Source organism: Homarus americanus, unplaced genomic scaffold, assembly GCF_018991925.1.
Source record: "Homarus americanus isolate GMGI-L3 unplaced genomic scaffold, GMGI_Hamer_2.0 scaffold48220, whole genome shotgun sequence".
Classification (NCBI taxonomy): domain Eukaryota; kingdom Metazoa; phylum Arthropoda; class Malacostraca; order Decapoda; family Nephropidae; genus Homarus; species Homarus americanus.
Window position 1 is genome coordinate 679,959 of NW_024755060.1, and position 20,868 is coordinate 700,826.

The 20,868-nt window shown below is 40.9% G+C and overlaps 1 protein-coding gene across 5 annotated transcripts; it reads left to right on the forward strand.

Annotated features, from left to right (window-relative positions):
• The first annotated feature begins 1,650 nt into the window (after positions 1-1,650).
• Positions 1,651-12,468, forward strand: LOC121856338 (peptidoglycan-recognition protein SC2-like). 5 transcript variants are annotated; one of them, XM_042351823.1, is made up of 8 exons: positions 1,651-1,768; positions 4,345-4,476; positions 5,799-5,876; positions 7,642-7,757; positions 8,029-8,086; positions 8,576-8,767; positions 9,107-9,312; positions 11,027-12,468. In XM_042351823.1, the coding sequence occupies exons 2-8, from the start codon at positions 4,350-4,352 to the stop codon at positions 11,159-11,161; spliced, it is 912 nt and encodes a 303-aa protein (XP_042207757.1). In that variant the 5' UTR covers positions 1,651-1,768; positions 4,345-4,349; the 3' UTR covers positions 11,162-12,468. The 5 variants fall into 5 exon arrangements, with proteins under 5 accessions (XP_042207757.1, XP_042207756.1, XP_042207761.1 ...); XM_042351822.1 differs by lacking the exon at positions 1,651-1,768 and adding an exon at positions 2,097-2,174; XM_042351824.1 differs by lacking the exon at positions 1,651-1,768 and adding an exon at positions 2,151-2,232.
• The last annotated feature ends 8,400 nt before the right edge of the window (positions 12,469-20,868 follow it).

A 20,868-nucleotide genomic window follows, 5' to 3' on the forward strand; every position in this document is an offset into this window, starting at 1 on the left:
TAGCTGCATCTTCCTACTGTTTGGTTTTATTTTTAATTAATCTCATATTTTTTATTGCTGATGAAACAAACACGCTTCACAATAATGATCTGACGCTCGATGGAAAAAAAGTCCTCATGATACCATATATTTGGTGCTGTGATTTTATACATACAGTACGTGATTTATTGAGAACTTTATCTAAATTATCATAAATTTCAAACTCAATATGTAAACACAGGCTGTTTTGTTGACGCCAATTTACACTCCTGCAAGAAGAGGAAAGTATTTACGTAGTCACATCAACAGCTGGGCCTCGTCACACCTGCAGCCCCTAATTATATTCAGTGTAAACTTCAACATATGGCCTTGGCTCACAGTTACCAGATTCCACTATTCGTGTATCACCATTAGATATCTACCACGTACCGATAATTCACACAAACTAATTCGAATTAAATGAATATATTATTCCAATCAGTATTATAATTAGAAACATCCTTGATTCTTTTTATTTGGCGAATTTTTGCCTAAACTGACAACTGTACATGTATTCGGATGCGGGCAATAATACGGTACACGGGGACTGTTTAAACACACGTAGGAAGCGGGGATGAATGCAGTCTGATTACGAGTAAAGTAATAAAATAAATTATTAGTGTTATGTTCGGTAGTGTCGCTTTGTTGTCGTTATAATGTTATTACTGTGTGTCAATAACTAAGATCTTGAAGAGTGTATCAAGGTTAGTGATTATACCGTTACATTAACAATTATTAACTATGATAGATTAAACATTTATTTCATTTTTGTGGTAAGCCCTACATTGCCTCTACTATACGACGCCCTGAGCACTACAGATCGACGTGTTGGTAAATAATGAGACGAACATAGTGACACATTGATTTCTTTAATGTTGTAACTAAAACGTTTCATCCAACTGTTCTGAGGAAGTAGGAACAAAAAATGGTTCAACTCGCTTTATATTAAGAGGTGGGTGGTGACTCTGTGACTACATTGAGTACACATTAAACTGAAGAATGTACTGTAATGTTAATAGAGGAGCCATTGTGTAATATACTGTACTTTTAATACCAATTCCTGCTAAAATCAACTAGTTAAGATATGATTCCTGAAGTCTCGTTAAAACACTAAAGATGTCTGTCGGACTCTTACAGAAAAGTTAGTTTATTTTATGTGGACGTGCAGTAAGGCGGTAGATTACCTCTGGTATGTGTTAATATGTTATTAGGACACGGTGCGTGAGGCCAACTACTCCAGGTGGGTGGTCCCAATAGGTGTTCGTCTGTGTCTTGTTTGTTGACTTATTACACTTGTTGCCTTAAGGAGTCGCGTGGTTTACGGGCTGGCAGTAAACAAGGGACCATTGCCATCATCCACTATGTTTTCATCTTAACAGTATGGACATAAGTTTATCATTATCCTTGTGAAGATTCGGACGCAGGGTAGTGAGGCAACATATACTTGAGTATAAACACCTAGTTCTATTAATTAATATATATATTTTTTTTTTTACGCTATTTTCTGAGTTGATGTTCATACAACACGTGAATTGGATAATCACTTAAATAATCTATGATTTAATTACAAAAATAATAGTAATATAATCAATAGTTACGAGCATTAAATACAAATATACTCCGTCAAGTGCACCTTAATGGCGTGACAACACGTGTCGTTGATTCTGAGTGGCTGAGCTAGAGAACCAGCACCCGTGGGATCCATAAGACTGTACTGTGCTGTCCTGTTGCACCCTATCTTAGTGTTACGGTGAGTGTTGTAGGTGGTGCACGGCAGGGCCACACTCCTGTTGTATCTTAGTGTTACGGTGAGTGTTGTAGGTGGTGCACGGCAGGGCCACACTCCTGTTGTATCTTAGTGTTACGGTGAGTGTTGTAGGTGGTGCACGGCAGGGCCACACTCCTGTTGTATCTTAGTGTTACGGTGAGTGTTGTAGGTGGTGCACGACAGGGCCACACTCCTGTTGTATCTTAGTGTTACGGTGAGTGTTGTAGGTGGTGCACGACAGGGCCACACTCCTGTTGTATCTTAGTGTTACGGTGAGTGTTGTAGGTGGTGCACGGCAGGGCCACACTCCTGTTGTATCTTAGTGTTACGGTGAGTGTTGTAGGTGGTGCACGGCAGGGCCACACTCCTGTTGTATCTTAGTGTTACGGTGAGTGTTGTAGGTGGTGCACGACAGGGCCACACTCCTGTTGTATCTTAGTGTTACGGTGAGTGTTGTAGGTGGTGCACGGCAGGGCCACACTCCTGTTGTATCTTAGTGTTATTAAAGAATTATTTGTGTTTTATGATCGGGCACAGTTGAAGTAAACATGTTATCGTTTCCGTGATATAAGAACATAAGAAAATAAGGAGTCTGCAATAGGCCGGTTGGCCTGTGTATGGCAGCTCTTGTCGAGAGTTACTACCACTCTCTATCATCCATGAATCTATCCAGCCTCCCTTTGAAACTTTCCAGCGTTCCAGCACTTACTACAAGGTTGCTAAGCTTGTTCCACTCGTCCACCACCCTATTTGTAAACCAGTTCCTTCCTATCTCCCTCCTAAACCTAAACTTATCCAACTTGAATCCGTTGTTCCGAGTCCTATCCTGCTCGAATATTATAAGAACTTTATCTATATCCCCTTTATTGATTCCTTTCACACACTTGAATACTTCAATCATATCTCCCCGCACTCTTCGTCTTTCTAGGGAATGCAAGTTTAGTTTCTTTAACCTATCCTGATATGGAAGGTTTCTAAGTCCCGGAATCATTTTCGTCATTCTTCGCTGCACCGACTCATCTTATACCGTTGTTATTTTGTAGTGCGGGATACAACAGCAACTTACATAAGGGATCCCCATATGAGTCTAGTTTGTTTATGGTAGAGGTAAGGGCTCAGGGGTGATTTTTGCGTAATAATTAAAAATACTCTATCAATTTATGGTTAATATAATCAAAATACCGGCTAACAAATGTCTTTTAATAAAATATACCCTTTTTACACTTCATATTTGTTGTCTAGAATAGTTCCCCACCCCCCGCCATGGTTGCTGCTACAGGCCCCCGACGGTTTCACTCTGGTTGGATTTACAATTTTCACTTGATTTATGGAAGTTTTACGGTTCGTTTAATCCACCTTTGAGTATTTCATGTTTAAGATACAGTCTAGGAAGAAGGAAATGTTGAGTGTGCGTGACTTAGCGCGTGGCAGCTACAGATTAGATAAGGCAGTGAGAGCTCTTGTGTACCGCCGCTGTCCTGGCACGTCTGGAGAAGAACATTCTTCTGTTCTTATAATACAAAACAAGGCTGGGTGTATTGTACCACATTTCCGGTAACTGGGTTCTGGCTTTTCCAACCAGAAAGCCGGTTATCAACTTATTATCCACATGAAGTACTGGGCATGTACTGGCTCCTGAATGTATTTGAACCTGCTCGTGTTGGTCAAGTCTGGCCCTGAAAGAGCTCACACTCAGTGCCATCACAACACACTCTGGCAGATTGTTTCAAGAGTTCACAATTCTGTTTAAAAAAGTTGCCTTGACAATTTTCTGAACTTGTGACTTCTTCAACCTTAAGTGGGGCGGGTGTCCGCCAGCTCCAGGTATGAACACTCGACTGAGTGAGAGGTGCTTATAGACTTTTATTAAGTCACCCAGTCACCCCTTGGCCGCCTGTAGTATAAGCTAGGCAGCTGCAGGTGTTCTAATCTCTGGGTAATTGAGGTGCCGTAGGGCAGTAGTCTCTAGCATATCTCGGGGACCAGGCGGGGTGACAGTACTCCAGACGGGGAAGCACCTCATTCCTGAAGATCGTTACGAGGTATGTGAACGACCTTCTATAAGACTTACTAGCTTAGTTGCTTGATTCACCATATTTCAACAATGGTCTGAGAACTACAGTTCATTGTCAACATACCCACCCAGGTCTTTTTTCATATATTATGGTCTCCTTCATTCAATGAGTAGCAGTGAAGTTTGTAAGAACTAAGTTATAAATTTTTATTCTTTTTATTAATTATTATTCTTATTATTATATGTTTGCCCCCAGGCCCTGATGTGGGTCATTGACCTGTGCTCTGGTGGGCTAATGCCACAGGTTGTGACGTCATGATTTGAGTGATAACTTCAGTTTGTAAGGATAAATTTTCTGTGAATTTTGAGAATTTTTGGGTTTTTCAACACAGATTTAGTCGCCATAATACGTGAGTCTCTCAGTCATAACATGGGTCTTCAATATCAATCCTCTCGTTGTGATATTATATTAATATTTACCTTGTACACTGATTGATCTGATAATAGCAAGTTAATAACAAAATAATGATGTTCACTATTGCAGTTACGATGTTGAAAATGTACGCGGTGATAGCGGTGGGGCTGGTAGTCCTTCATCAGGGACAGTGTCAGCCAGTACCCGGGTGTTGTTACTGCGTTGATGACAGTGGAAACAACGTCACCGCTTTCTGGTCAGGTACGTAAATAATGTAACACTCACACTGAACAATTCTTTCTATTCTCCTTTGTAGTTTTGTTTGTGTTTACTCAGGGTGTGACCGCCAGCAGTGATATATAAACAGCAGCAAGAGATGATTCCTAAGTTCTCTTCTTTAAAACTTCCTTCATTTACACTGGTCACCTTTTTATGCCCCCGATGATCTCTCATGTTGGCTGTACAGTAGTGAACATTATCAATATATATTCAGTAATAATCACAAAACACTACGCTTTTCAATAGACCATAAATATATATACATTTCATCATGCAGTATGTCCTAACGCACGTATTTCCGTATTATTGATAAGGTTATATTATTTTATTACCGATAAGAATGTTATCAGTAAGAAAAAAAGTGTTATGGCAGTGAAGGAATTATGAGATTTAAATTTCAATACAAAGCCCAGCCAAGGAGGACCACAGGACGCCCCCACCGCCTGAGTCATAACTTAGAAGATTGTTTAGTCACACAGAACTTAATTAAAGTAAGTAGTGTTTATTGGTGAGAGTCTCGTTACCTCACACCCCCTCAGCTGTTACTCTTGGTCTGTCTCTCCCACGTTGTCACTCTCTCTCTCGCTTATCTTATCATAATTCTACAGTGACATCACACTCTTTAACACCTGTAAGACTCTCATGCGCCGTCTTCCTTGCCTCTTAATTACACACACACTTCACCTTACCCTACCTCCTCCCCACCCAGCCCCTGACCACACCAGCCTCGCTACCCCTACACTTCCATATACAAATACAAAATTACCCCCACACGTTAAATGCCCCAGATGGACTGACTCGTTATGTTTAATTCTCCAGTGTTGGTTCACTTCCACGCCGGGTATTCTTTAGTTGTGGATGGTTGGTAGACTGCATCACCGCTTGTTTCAGGGGCATTATGATTCCTTTACCTTGAGTGGTTTAGTTGATGTGTGGATCATGAGCAACTGGCTGTCTTTGGACTCTCCACCTTGTGACTTATCGGGTTTGGACTTATCTCCGTGTACTGTAAAGGAGTTCTTGAATCCTCTCATCTTCCTCAGTCACCAGTGTGGAGTATCCTGTTGTCTTTATAACAGGAGAGTAATAGCCTGTATCAAGAAGCAAGATTCCCTTCACGTCTTTCCTCTATGGGATATTTTCTATCGTTGAAGCTGTCGTGTTCCGCTACGGCCATATAAACACTCAGTGAGGACCGAGACTCTGCCAAGGAATGAGGTAATGCTGTCTGAGACATGTTGGCTCATGACACTCTGGCCTCGTGGTGAGAATCTGTCCTAAGGTAAATTTATTTTTGATTTCAGATCGTGTTTCCCTTTGGTGGCAACGAGTCTACTGGGATAATAGGTGGGGTTGGATCCCTCATCTCTGGATTGGAACAAGTGAGATCAGATTTATATATTCTTTCACTAGTTAGGATCCCTTCAGTTGATGGCTACCAAGGCAGTTACGTGATCCTGTGAAGTAGAGGATAAGCAAAGAGGCCTCAAGTGTGGGTCTTCATGGTATTTCCGGCTCCCTTACTGTGGCTGTGTAGTGTCTCAGTTATCAAGATTAGTAATGTTTAAACCAGTCGACTATTGTTAGACTATTATTAGACTATTGTTAGACTATCTTTTGAGCCTAGGGAAGATTTCTTGTTGGGTGTCTTTGTACCCTTCCACGGAATCTCTGGGTCATCAAGGTATCCCTCTCTCTCTCTGACCAAGACAACACCCGGGTACAACCTAGAATAATGGAGTTTGATGATCACTTACAGCATAGGGTAAATTGTGGGGTGTTAGAGACGAAGGTGTTCTGTGTCAGGAAGTGTTTCATCATATGCCACCTCTAGCTATTTCCACCTCCTGGTTGATTAGTTGGTTTTTTACATTAGTGATTTGTTCTAGATAGGCATAAATCACCCTGAGATACTGTATGATATTATAGGAAGTCCTGGAAAGAAATCTGAATCCTGAGTACTTGGTTTTGTGTTGTACTTGGTAAAAGACTGAACTAGTGTACTGGATGTTGCCCTTGGCTTGTTAACTTCTACTTGAGGACGGTGGTGGTCGTAGGAGAAATGGCTGAGCTTGAGATTAGCCTCATCAGCCATACCACAAGCTTTCAACAGACATATCCAAGAGTTTCAGCCTAGGATTGGTTATAAAATAGGATATCAAGATGATTCCTACATTTATGGCAGAACTCATTCCTAAGGAGCTCGGGCATCCTTCCTTGGGTGGTTAGCTTAGTTGGTATTGTATTTGAGTCAAAGATGGTGAACTGAAGACTTGGGGAGACACAACTGTAGACTTTCCACCTGTACACCTGATCTACCAATTTGGGGGACATTAGGGGTGGAATAGGGTAATTATATCCAAATAGGTTAACACATTACACCTATTTAATATAAAGGGAATGTTTAAGAAGCCAAACATCTCTGTAATACCGACAAGCTGCCTCACTAATGGTTCAAAACTGTATTGCGACTTATCGAACACAATTTATGAGGGACACCAACAGGAAATAACACATTGGTCTAGTTAGTGTGTCTTTGTTATCCACGAAATAATGTTCCTTGTGATGTTGCTGCATGAAATAATGTTCCTTGTAATGTTACTGCACGAAATAATGGTCCTTGTAATGTTACTGCACGAAATGTTCCTTGTAATGTTAGTGCACGAAATGTTCCTTGTAATGTTACTGCACGAAATTAGATCTCACACTTAAGGATGGTACACATGAAGGATGGCACCATGATACATCTCGCACTTAAGGATGGTACCATGATACATCTCACACTTAAGGATGGCACCATGATACATCTCACACTTAAGGATGGTACCATGATACATCTCACACTTAAGGATGGCACCATGATACATCTCACACTTAAGGATGGCACCATGATACATCTCACACTTAAGGATGGTACCATGATACATCTCACACTTAAGGATGGTACCATGATACATCTCACACTTAAGGATGGTACCATGATACATCTCACACTTAAGGATGGTACCATGGATGAACGACTAACAGGGACATACAGATACATAGTTATTCTCAGGGTCGTCTGAACCCATGATGCTGACCCCATTTTAGTATAAAGTGACCCCACACACAGAAGGCAATTGTCACCTATGTTGTATAAACTTCCAGCTTGTACAGAGGAACACAAGGACCATACAGTTGGCGCTTGCTTTGAGGCAACAGGTTATAAGGAATCTTGCTCACCTAAACGAGTCACCTATGAAGTCACCTATGGACCCCGAACGGTGAGGAATTCTCGTAATGCCGATCAGTGTCTAAGAAATAGTTTAATTTTGCAAAAGGCGTATTAGTGAGTATATGATGGTAAGTAATATGTTTATAACGAAGATTTTGAGATTGATATTTGATGATTAACCCCTTCAATACGGTGGTGTAGGAGAATACTATGAAAACTAAAGTTGGTTTGGCTCACCAGGTACTGTACTCTGAGCCAGATAGTAAAGATGTGTCACCTAGGATCAAACTTTCACAAATAAGAACTTTTATCTCACACAGGCCTGGATCACGTCAGAGCACCTACAGGCGAGTGCGTCATCCAAGTGTGCTGGGATGGGTGAGATATTCTCTTCCCTTTACAAACTTTAAGCAATTTAAACTATTTGTACAGTCACCCAAAAAAGTCGTGTCGCCTCTCATCCTGAACCATGAACCCCGAGATTCAGACTCTTGAATCCGAAGCATTTATGGATAGACTAATGTATCAGTGTGTACTGCTTCGGGTTCACGAGTCTGAATCTCGGGGTTCGTGGTTTAGGATGAGATGTGACAGGACTTTTTTGGGTGACTGTACATTGTGTTTTGTGAGTCAATAGATGAACATGTTGTTATTAATGTACTGGGGAATAATGTATTTATGGTATTAATGGAGTGTATTTTCTTGTAGTGAAGTATTTAACGGTGTTGATCCACTGACTTGTGACCCCCCAACACTGGTAGGTTACTTGTGAGGGTGACGGGAGGTGTTACATATAAAGTCTAAGAGGGAAATATTGTGTTCTATTGAATTATATTGTTAATGTTGAAAGTGAGTTTCTATTAACAGGCGGCGACTGTTCAAGGCTACAGTTTGTGACCCGTGCTGAGTGGGGGGCTCGTGACCCAGTGTCTAGGGAACCCATAATTCCCCCATTCAGCGGGGTGTTCGTCCACCACTCCGCCATGGCCAGGTGTAACACAAGTGAGGAGTGTGTCGCCGAAGTACAAGAAATACAGAAACTCCATATGGATAAAAACGGTAACTTCCCTGTACTCTCATCATGTTTCAGTTGTTATAGTAAAGCTGTTTTGTGGTCACTACTTAATTGACACATTTTGTGATGAGTCTAAACACTATTTTTACCACATGATTAAACTAAAGTGTTTTGACAGCTAGAAGCTTCCAATAATAAATACTTGTGGCATTTGATAGAAAGGTAATGTAGCCAACGGAATAATGCAGCCAAGTCGTGTATCTTAAAGATTCTTAACACTAAGTTACAACATATAAGGTCATACAAGGTCAAACGATATTACTAAGTTATTCCCTTAGATCATCACTACAGCATTATTACAGTTTTTTTTTTTTTTATTCTAGGATGGGATGATATTGGCTACCACTTTTTGGTTGGTGAAGATGGTAGAGTGTATGAGGGTCGTGGCTGGAACGCTCGCGGGGCACACGCACGGGCGCACAACGCATGGACCTACGGTATATGCGTGATGGGCAACTATGTCATGGCTTTACCCAATGACCGAGCTCTGACGGCCTTGAGGGATATAATGGACTGTGGGGTAAAACAGGTTAGTCTTATTTTTCTCTATGTCCCACTATAGGCTGGGTCATCCGTACTTCTCTCTCTCTGTCTGTCTGTCGTATTGCTCTTCTCTGTCTGTTATACCGACCTTCTGTCTGTCTGCTACACTGACCTTCTGTCTTCTATCATACTGACTTTCTCTCCATCTGTCATACTAATGTTCTGTCAATCTGTCTGTGTGTCTCTCATATGACTTTCCTTCACTGTCGTGGTATCGTGGTGCTGGAGGCAATATCGTGGGGTTTTAGGACAGGTCTGTCTTGAGAGTTGTATGCTGGCAGATCGTATTGGAGGGGCAATGGAGAAATGGAAGGATGGAATAGAGTCAAAGGGCCTGAGAGTGTGACAAAACAAAAGTGTTGGTGAGTGGTGTGGGTGAGGGACCGGTGGTGGAAAGTTGTCAAGTGTTGGCAGTAATATGCAGCGAGTGAGGTGTAGTAGAATAGATGGCAGACTGTGGGATGTTGTTGACTTTTAAGTGATCTATATGTGCAGGTAACCACGTGACCTAAGCAACGGTGGGGAAACTTAGCACTGGGAAACATGTACTTGGAGTGTGTCAAGGAGTTCTGTTTAAGTGGGTGAAATGACCAGTGTTGGAGGGGTGCTGAAGCTAACTCAACTACTAGTCAGACGTGGTTGGAGGGGTGCTGAAGCGAACTCAACTGCTAGTCAGAGGTGTTGGAGGGGTGCTGAAGCTAACTTAACTACTAGTCAGAGGTGTTGGAGGGGTGCTGAAACTAACTCAACTACTAGTCAGACGTGGTTGGCGGGGTGCTGAAGCGAACTCAACTGCTAGTCAGACGTGTTGGAGGGGTGCTGAAGCTAACTAAACTACTAGTCAGACGTGGTTGGAGGGTGCTGAAGCTAACTCAACTACTAGTCAGACGTGGTTGGAGGGTGCTGAAGCTAACTCAACTACTAGTCAGACGTGGTTGGAGGGTGCTGAAGCTAACTCAACTACTAGTCAGACGTGGTTGGAGGTGCTGAAGCTAACTAAACTACTAGTCAGACGTGGTTGGAGGGTGCTGAAGCTAACTCAACTACTAGTCAGACGTGGTTGGAGGGTGCTGAAGCTAACTAAACTACTAGTCAGACGTGGTTGGAGGGGTGCTGAAGCTAACTCAACTACTAGTCAGACGTGGTTGGAGGGGTGCTGAAGCTAACTAAACTACTAGTCAGACGTGTTGGAGGGGTGCTGAAGCTAACTCAACTGCTAGTCAGACGTGGTTGGAGGGGTGCTGAAGCTAACTAAACTACTAGTCAGACGTGTTGGAGGGGTGCTGAAGCTAACTAAACTACTAGTCAGACGTGTTGGAGGAAGCTTAGGGAGTTACTATGCTTATTAACCAAAAGAAAACCTTCCATTCACACGAAAGGAAATGTGTATGCAACTGGTTTCATAAATGAGATGTTGTATGGCTGTGAATCATAGGCTGAACTGAAATGAAAATAATGAAATAAATGTGTAATGTGACACTGAAAGACTGAAGAAGTGTGTGTGGTCATGTGGAGACTAGGGGATACCAACTAAATCATTTATTCACATGATATTATACCTCCCATATTATTTCACATATCACCTATCTAATACATGCAACATAAAATCTCCCCTTTACATAATTCATCTATAGTCAATTAAGTTTCTTTTTTTCTAACCATTATTAATTTGTAATACTAATTATTTTACCTTCTTATAGGGGAAAATAACCCAGGGCTTTGAGGTGTTTGGCCACAGGGATGGAGTGTGTACTGAGTGCCCAGGACAGATGTTGTATGAAGAGATTCAGACGTGGCCTTACTACTCTCACAGAACTATACCTATTTACTGTTAACCTGCTACTGTTAACCCATTACCTTACTGCTGTTAACCCATGACTACTGTTAACCCATTACCTTACTGCTGTTAACCCATGACTACTGTTAACCCATTACCTTACTGCTGTTAACCCATTACCTTACTGCTGTTAACCCATGACTACTGTTAGCCCATTACCTTACTGCTGTTAACCCATGACTACTGTTAGCCCATTACCTTACTGCTGTTAACCCATGACTACTGTTAGCCCATTACCTTACTGCTGTTAACCCATGACTACTGTTAGCCCATTACCTTACTGCTGTTAACCCATGACTACTGTTAACCCATTATCTTACTGCTGTTAACCCATTACTACTGTTAACCCATTACTACTGTTAACCCATTACTACTGTTAACCCATTACCTTACTGCTGTTAACCCATTACTACTGTTAACCCATTACCTTACTGCTGTTAACCCATTACCTTACTGCTGTTAACCCATTACTACTGTTAACCCATTACTACTGTTAACCCAACACCTTGCTGTTGTCATACTCTCCTGCCTTCGTATACACGTTAGTCATCAAAGGGTTAAACCATCCACCTCAAAGGGCTGAACACCATCCTCAGAGGATTAAACCATCGTCCTGAAAGGGTTGAACTATTGTCCGAAAGGGAATAAAACATCATACTCATAAGGATTAAACCATCGTCCTGAAAGGGTTAAACCTTTATTCTCAAAGGGTTAAATCTACCTGTAATTGTACGGTAGAAAAATACGTTCACCTTTTTGCAGTTTTTCATTTAATTACGTTTGGTTATATAGTTGATTCGGAAGTGTGGATAATTAGGTAATTAATTGATAAATAACCATGATTACCATTTAGTTAATTATTATCATTAAAAAAATCATAATAGTGTGTTTTTCTGATCTTGACTGGGATATTTCACATTAGCGTTAATAATGATATATACAGTATTGATTAAGTCTGGTGAAATATATGGTGGTGAAATTGAAAATATTATTATAGTGGTGTAAAAATATTAGTGCTTTTATTTTCCATTGTTGGGTCTATAGATGGTGTATTGGGGAGTGGGGTCGCGTGATGTCTCGAGTTCACAGGTTCGTATGTCTCTGGGTTCGTGAATGGAATAGGATTTTTTCACCCGATTGCTTTGTTTGAGAACTCGTGCAAACAAACTACCTTATTAAGTCATTAGACGAGAGTTGATTGGCCAGAGCTTCATAATATTAATGTGAAATTATTATTGAATATGATTATTATTATTATTATTATTATGATGATGATGATGATTTGATATTAAACTAAATAAATCATAAGTGGTTTTCATTCATTCTTTTGATGGAAAGTTGAAGAAAAACTTGATTATATGAAACTACAAGATGTAATTTAATTATTAGGTAAAATATTATTAACTGACAAGTGATGGAAAAACTAGTGCTGACACTGACTACTGGAGCTGACACACACCTCACTGATGCTGATACTCACTACTGGTGCTGACACTCACTACTGGAGCTGACACACACCTCACTGATGCTGACACTCACTACTGGTGCTGACACTCACTACTGGAGCTGACACACACCTCACTGATGCTGACACTGACTACTGGAGCTGACACACACCTCACTGATGCTGACACTCACTACTGGTGCTGACACTCACTACTGGAGCTGACACACACCTCACTGATGCTGACACTCACTACTGGTGCTGACACTCACTACTGGAGCTGACACACACCTCACTGATGCTGACTGACACTCACTACTGGTGCTGACACTCACTACTGGAGCTGACACACACCTCACTGATGCTGACTGACACTCACTACTGGAGCTGACACTCACTACTGGTGCTGACACACACCTCACTTACGAAGGAAAATTACAATCATTACATTATTTTGTTTACCCCCAGACAAGATCATGAGTATCTAAAAGGTAATTACTCAGTCAACTGCACATATCTGGAGGTAACAGACGCTCCCCCCCCCCCGCCCCCAGAAGTTACAGCCTCAAGTTAAAGAAACGATCAATACAAAGAACTCATCAGAGATAACTTCTATGGAGTAAGAGTTGTGAACTATCGGAATAACCTAAGTGTTGTGGTATCACCAAGAGAGAGCCTTTAGTACACACTTGACCACCACTGACACATGTTCAGCTACAGTCTAACCTTAGTCTAGCGGTTGGTACAGCTTGTTACTTGATCCATTATACATGTTTTACGCATCATGGTAAACAATTGATTGAATAGTGCCTGTTTACATTTGTCTACTGGCTTCAAATTCATCAACAAGTTATTTCCTGACTGTAGTTATTAAGGTTGTGTGATAGTCCCAGGTTGTATTCGACATTGTTATTGTTGGACGCGAGTTTAGCTATCGGAATAACCTAAGTGTTGTGGTATCACCAAGAGAGAGCCTTTAGTACACACTTGACCACCACTGACACATGTTCAGCTACAGTCTAACCTTAGTCTAGCGGTTGGTACAGCTTGTTACTTGATCCATTATACATGTTTTACGCATCATGGTAAACAATTGATTGAATAGTGCCTGTTTACATTTGTCTACTGGCTTCAAATTCATCAACAAGTTATTTCCTGACTGTAGTTATTAAGGTTGTGTGATAGTCCCAGGTTGTATTCGACATTGTTATTGTTGGACGCGAGTTTAGCTAAGGCATCAACTCTATCATGTTCACTAATGCCAATGTGAGATGGGATCCACAGCAGCTTGATCCTGATACCTCGTCAACAAGACACATATGTTTGTGTCTGGCTTCAGGTACAAGCAGGTGACAATCTGAGGGTATCACGAGCAAGTAGTGAGGATAAGGAGTCAGTGATGATTAGACTGTCAGTGGCAGTCTTCAACAAGTTTCAGGGCTGTGAGTATGACAAATAGTTCAGTTTATAGAGTGGATGACCTGTTACTAATTCTAGCTCATTTCTCTGTTACTTTACCGTTAGACTGACAGCCCTCCCACAGACAGTGTTAAGAGAGCCGTCAGTGTAGATGGCCTATGTGATGTTATTAGTCTGTAGGGTGTGTGTGTGTGTTGGGTGGTGAGGAGAGTTGAGGGAGGCAGGTGAGGGGTGAGGAGACAGGGAGAGGTGAGGAAGGCAGGTGAGGGATGAAGGTGGTGAGGTAGGCAAGAGAGAGAGAGAGTAAATTTCATAAGGTAATCTAATAAGACATCCTTTTCTCTCTCATTTAAGTAAACACTAATTTTCAGAAGAAGAAGGAGAAGGAAAATAGACGTAGGTGGGATTTAATGGGCCAGAACACCTTGGAGGTCTTGTCTTCAGCATAGAGGGCGCCAGCAGCAAGGTCAGCCAGTATACTACAGTGAGGTCATCTTTCATCATCCTACGTCCTAATTCTCAAAAGTTAGTACATTATAGATACGCTCTTTCACTGGGAATATAGGAACACCATCAACTAACACGCTTCAACTAACATACAAACACAGATTCTGAAACGTCTTTACTATAACGAAAGATAAAATATTTCCAACACTCACTAAAATGTATCAAAGAATGGATTCCGAAAAGCACTATCGTTATATTTGAAGTTAGTTTTACAGATGAGAACGTATCTAACTGACTGAATTAAGCTACAATACGGAGATAGAATCACCAATTCATCCATATAACTTAAGCTACAGCACAATGGATCTACTCTATTCACTGTAAAGAGGCTGTGTTTTTTTGTTTCCAATGTGGGATGAGTGTTTTATGTGTGCTCGCGTGCCCAGTTAGAGTGTGTGTAAGCTTCCACCACGATCTAACAAAACCTTCATTACTCCCATCTACGGAGACCCAACGTAGAGGGGTGGAGTGCGCTGGGGAAGTGGATACAACTATCGCTTCCTGTTCTCTGGGTCACTAGTTGTATCCCTGACTACTCCCACTCTAGTATCTCTGACTACTCCCACTCTACTATCCCTGACTACTCCCACTCTACTATCCCTGACCACTCCCACTCTACTATCCCTGACCACTCCAACTCTACTATCCCTGACTACTCCCACTCTACTATCCCTGACTACTCCTCTACCTAATATTAAGGAAGTGAAGGAGTTCGAAGGCAGTGTTGGGTTCCATTTTTTATTCTCTTATACAGGTTAGTTTAACTTTCTTATAAAAACAACAATAATATAAGACTAATTACCATTTTAGTAACCCGGGTCTTTCGTATATGATCCAGTCATTTCAGCTTATACAAAGAACTACAATATCTGGGCGGAATTTTAATGTCAAATGCCTTTCCCAACTTCCTTTTAGATATTTATATTGGTAAACGACTCATACTCCCAAACCTCAAACAATCACCAACTCCTATATTACATACTAATAAAATTGCAGGGCTTCGCTGGGTCAGATATAATGTATAACCTGACACGGGTGATCACCTCCCGTAATCACTGTCGGGATATATCAGTCGGGGGAAGATTTTTTTGGTTTTTGCCTCCCACGTGTTTCTGTTTTTCCCTCGTTAACAAAGTCAGGGTCTCCATACATCGATAGCCTTGTGTGGTGTTGAAGATGTCTGCCATACTTTAATGTTAGGAAGATTTATCGATTTGTAGCGACGGATCGTAATTTCTCGTTATGTTTTGATGTGTGTGTGTGTGGGAGTATGTGCGTATGAGTGTGTGGATGTAGTTATATCGATATAAATATTAAAAAAATAAACCACGAGGAAGAAAAGAAATACTTACTTCCGCATTAAGAAACAGAGGATCTTGCATCTAACCTTAGTTTGAGGAAGTGACGTCACATTCTCCCCACTACACATACCCCGCCACATTCTCCCCACTACACATTCTCCCCATCCTGTCTACCATCTCAAAACACGACTAAAAAGACATACAAACACACACATAGTTTTACCATAAGAGTATAGGATGATGTTAATAGATTTAAATATGACAATGTGGCAACTCAAGGTAGGTGGTGTCAAGGGTAGATCTTGTACCGGGTATAAGTATGAGAACAGGCAAAAATATTGGTATTATTCTCCACAACACGTTTAAGAGACAGTCATGGTAAGAACTCTCTCTCCTGGGATTATTAACACCACTATCACCACCGTTACCACCGATATCACCACCACTACTATCACCACAGCTACTATCACTATCACCAACACTACCACTATCACCACCGCTACTATCACTATTAAGAACATTTGAATCATTGTTTATACAGAGGTGCTGAGTTAAAAATTGAATATTTAGTTAATATTTCACTCGTTACACACAGGGTCGTAGTTCTGTGTTGGCCGCTACGGTGGTGTTGGCGCTGGTGTCGCTCGCTGTTGGTCTGCCAAATTTCCCAGGTTCAGGTGAGCAAATTACCACCACACGTTATGCAATTAATAATAAATAAATAAATAAATAAAAGATACTCTACTGTATTATTAAAAGCTTTACGAAGATAGATTATTTTAACGATATTTATATTTTTTTTCCAGGTTGTCGATTCTTCAACAGGAATCCTTATACGGGAAAATATGACTGCACGGAAACACCCGACCAAACCTTCCCTGGATTATTCCCACCTGTGCTTCAACAACCTTTCCCACACCCTCAACAACCTTTCCCACACCCCCAACAACCTTTCCCACACCCCCAACAACCTTCCCACACCCCAACAACCTTTCCCACACCCCCAACAACCTTTCCCACACCCTCAACAACCTTTCCCACACCCCCAACAACCTTTCCCACACCCCCAACAACCTTACCCAATAGCTGGCTAGCATTAATAGCCTGGCTATTTAAAGGTTTCACACCACAAGTACAATAGATATGTAAATAGATCTAGTCACACCCACATCCTTGTACCCACATCTTTATACCCACACCCACACACATATAATGCGTCTGTATCCCTTTAAAATGGTTTCAGAACATCAATATTATTTTAGGCATTACTTCATTAGTTATATATCATACTGTATATAACTTAACGTAGAGGAAGAGAAATTACACCCACATACAGTATAAGTACAGGAACTAGGCTATCCGTGTGGGTGTGTGTGGGTGGGTGTGTGTGGGTGGGTTATATAGTACCAAAGTCAGTGTGAAATCTATAATAAACTGACTTTAAAATTATCCTATGGTCGCTTAAGATTATTTTCGATGCATATCATTAACTTCGATCAGGTTGTTTTGTATAATTAGTAAACATTTGATCATCTAAATGTTACAGGATTCATCAGGTGTTTTCTTCAACATTGATGTACACCAAAATAATAGTGTGGAATTTTATAAATGTTATTTATTTGTCAAATATCACAAATACATAATATTAAAGATTTGTGAATGGTTGTGTTTATGACCTGAGTTAAGGAATGTGGTTACTGAAAGGCTGGAGGTGCTCTCTCTTTCTCTCTCTCTCTCTCTCTCTCTCTCTCTCTCTCGTCTCCCCTATTCCTCATATCTCACTTCACCAGCAACCTCCTCTGACGCCATGACCCAGTTCTACACTCCTCTGACGTCATGACCCAGTTCTACACTCCTCTGACGCCATGACCCAGTTCTACACTCCTCTGACGTCATGACCCAGTTCTACACTCCTCTGACGCCATGACCCAGTTCTACACTCCTCTGACGCCATGACCCAGTTCTACACTCCTCTGACGCCATGACCCAGTTCTACACTCCTCTGACGCCATGACCCAGTTCTACACTCCTCTGACGTCATGACCCAGTTTTACACTCCTCTGACGTTATGACTCAGTTCTACACTCCTCTGACGCCATGACCCAGTTTTACACTCCTCTGACGTCATGACTCATTTCTACACTCCTCTGACGTCATGACTGTTATACACTAGCTACTACAAGGTGTGATCCCCAGCATGAAGGGAAGAATATTGAGCCGCTGTACACTAACCACGCCCTTATACACAGTAATAGTGGAGTACCCAGAGCGTCAGTTATATCAGGTAGTAAATCAGTGAGGTGCTATTTGAAGATTGTAGTATTTGTTGTGCATACGTTCACATTATGCGGTATTTGTTGCTGCTTCAATTGCATGCGTGTCTTTAACATTTGGTGATGTTCATGTTCTGTGTAAATGGTTCCTACATTATTTTGCTGTCTCAATTGATGAAAAATATGTAACAAGTAAAGGCAATTGTTGGGTGGTAAAATTAGCATGACCATTCAGTTTTATGTAATTAGGATATGTAGTCATCTAAGTTACGAAAACTTAGGCTAGTCCAGCAAATGTTCTACAAACCTTGAAGTTATTATAGCAGTTACCCCTAATACCACTGCCATTTTCTATGGAGCGCGGCTCTCGCTCTGCCTAAAAATTATACGGGGGGGACTGATGCAGGAACGTGGGAGGGAGACACGTAAGTCGGTCGAGAAATATCGTACACTAGCTCGCCACGGCGACTTAGCGGAGACGCAAGACTCACGAGCAAGTATAAAAGTAATGATAACTGGTGATGAAAAACTGACTTAGACATACCTGATGTGTTAGGGTGTGTCATGGTCCCTCGATGAGCTGTTAATTTTCACCTACCTGAAAAAAAAATCAGATTAGCCTTCCATCCCACTTTACTCTTATAATCATTTTCATAAAGGTTTAGGAGAAAGTCGCCACTTATATCACTTTATATATTGTATGGATCTCAAGGATGTGTTTGTTTTAAAGTAGAAATGTTTAGTGGGTGGGAAAGGATTAAATAATGACTGTAGTAGTACCTTGAGAAGTGTTCTATCAAAATGGCAACAGTTTGTGGGCCTACGATGGCGACAGTAACCAGCCAAACCTAACCAAATCACTAGATATGTAAGATCATTGAGTCTGGGCTATTTAGTTTGTGTTGTTAGACCTTCAGCCTTTTTGAGGGAGTTTTGATGACAAGATCATAACAATTTGAAGGAAAACTGCATATATTTCGCATTCATACTGCTGGTAGAAGCCTTGGCGTCACCCGTCATGTCCTGTGCCAGGGACACCATCCTGCCTGAAACAACATTCATGAATGAGGCCACAGTTCTGCTTTCATTACTATAATTATAAACGACTTTATTGATATTTAAACTAAAGTTCTATAAACAATTAACACAAGAGACGTTGAAACTGTACTTCCATCCCTCAACAAAGATCAATACAGTTCCCCAATATAACTTAACACAGCCAGATACAAAAAAAAATGGCCTAAACCCTAAGAGTAACTCACTCACAAACCAACACTGACGTTTTTCCAATGCTGTGATTCTTTTAGGTGATTTAGCAAAATTTTTCTAAGACATTTTCTCTAAAACGAGTGACGCCAAATACTCGGCTGTCTCTGAGTAATACAGTCACTCAGTAACAAGTGGCGCTGTAGAAAAACTTTGGTACCTTTCTGAAAATAATGAGAATGTGTGTCAGTTGAGCTTCCTTATTAGATATTCCTTGCTGGTGCAGGTACAGATACATTCTGGAGCCAGTATAAATGCCCAAAGAGTATATAACAAAGACGTAAAAAGAGTAACTAAAGCCTGCTAATTGGAATCACACTATTCTTCGGGAGTTATATTTCCTCATTGGATATTCCTTGATCACAACACGGGAGACTAATTGGACACAGTGGATTCATTCCGGTGTTTGTGATGGCTGTGTGCACATGCTCAGCACAAACTCATGAGCCTTGTGTGAGCTGCTGAGGAGTAATGGCCGAGGATTGAGCGACTAGTGTGTGTCTGAAGGTGTTGTATGTAAAGGATTGCTCCCGTGTTGTGGTTGTGGGGGAGGACACCGCAGCTCCAAAAAGTAACGTTCGTTGGCAGCCATACCTCAGTAGCCTGGTCCAAACTACAGTAAGTACCAGACCATTCACCTTTATTACACATTATTAGGGAATTGTTAATGTATTTCACTATTTAAACGATATTGGGCTATTATTCCACAAGCATCAACTTACAAACCTAAATCGCATGCCAGTATTGGGTGAGTATAATGACCATAGTAGCTGGTTAGGAGGTTTTGTTACGTTTTTTATTACACATTTTCCCAATGCTTAGAAGCCCTGCCCACCAAGGTCAATAACAGGGTAGGAAGGGTCATAACTTAATAATAATGCATTCATCAAACTAATGGTATTATATTAGTTTCGGTCATCCTGGGGAATCTTAGGAATTTAAATGCTGGAATCAGTGAGGTGAGGTTCGGGTTTGTACCGGATATTAAAGTGCAAATACCTTTTACCTAAATTGTTATGTTGTAGTATCGTCTCATTTGACGTCTTCTGTTGTAAAATATTTTGTGATATCGAGTCTTAGTTATGAATAGACTCTTGAAAAGGTTTTGTCAAAATCTTAAACGGGAGTTACAGTCAGTAGTCTTTACAGTTTTCTCTTTAATATCTCGATGTTAATGTCTTTCAGGTAACAGTATATTTTGTAACTGACATAATAAAAAAATAGATGCCTCGATCGTTTGTCGGAGTTTGGGAATAATTACCAGGAAAGTTAAACCTTATGTAGAAGCTGATGGAGGTTTTCAAGCAAATTAATTGTTAAGTAGAGCCAATAATTACGGAATATAGTAAATTCATTGGCTCCAGCTATGACAAAAATAGTTACTCATTAAACAATAACGGTTTTGGATCCGTTTACTATGAGCAAAACATTTGTTTTAGTTTACCCAATACGTTCTCTTTGAGTAATACACTCTTTCAGTAACAGGTGGAGCTGT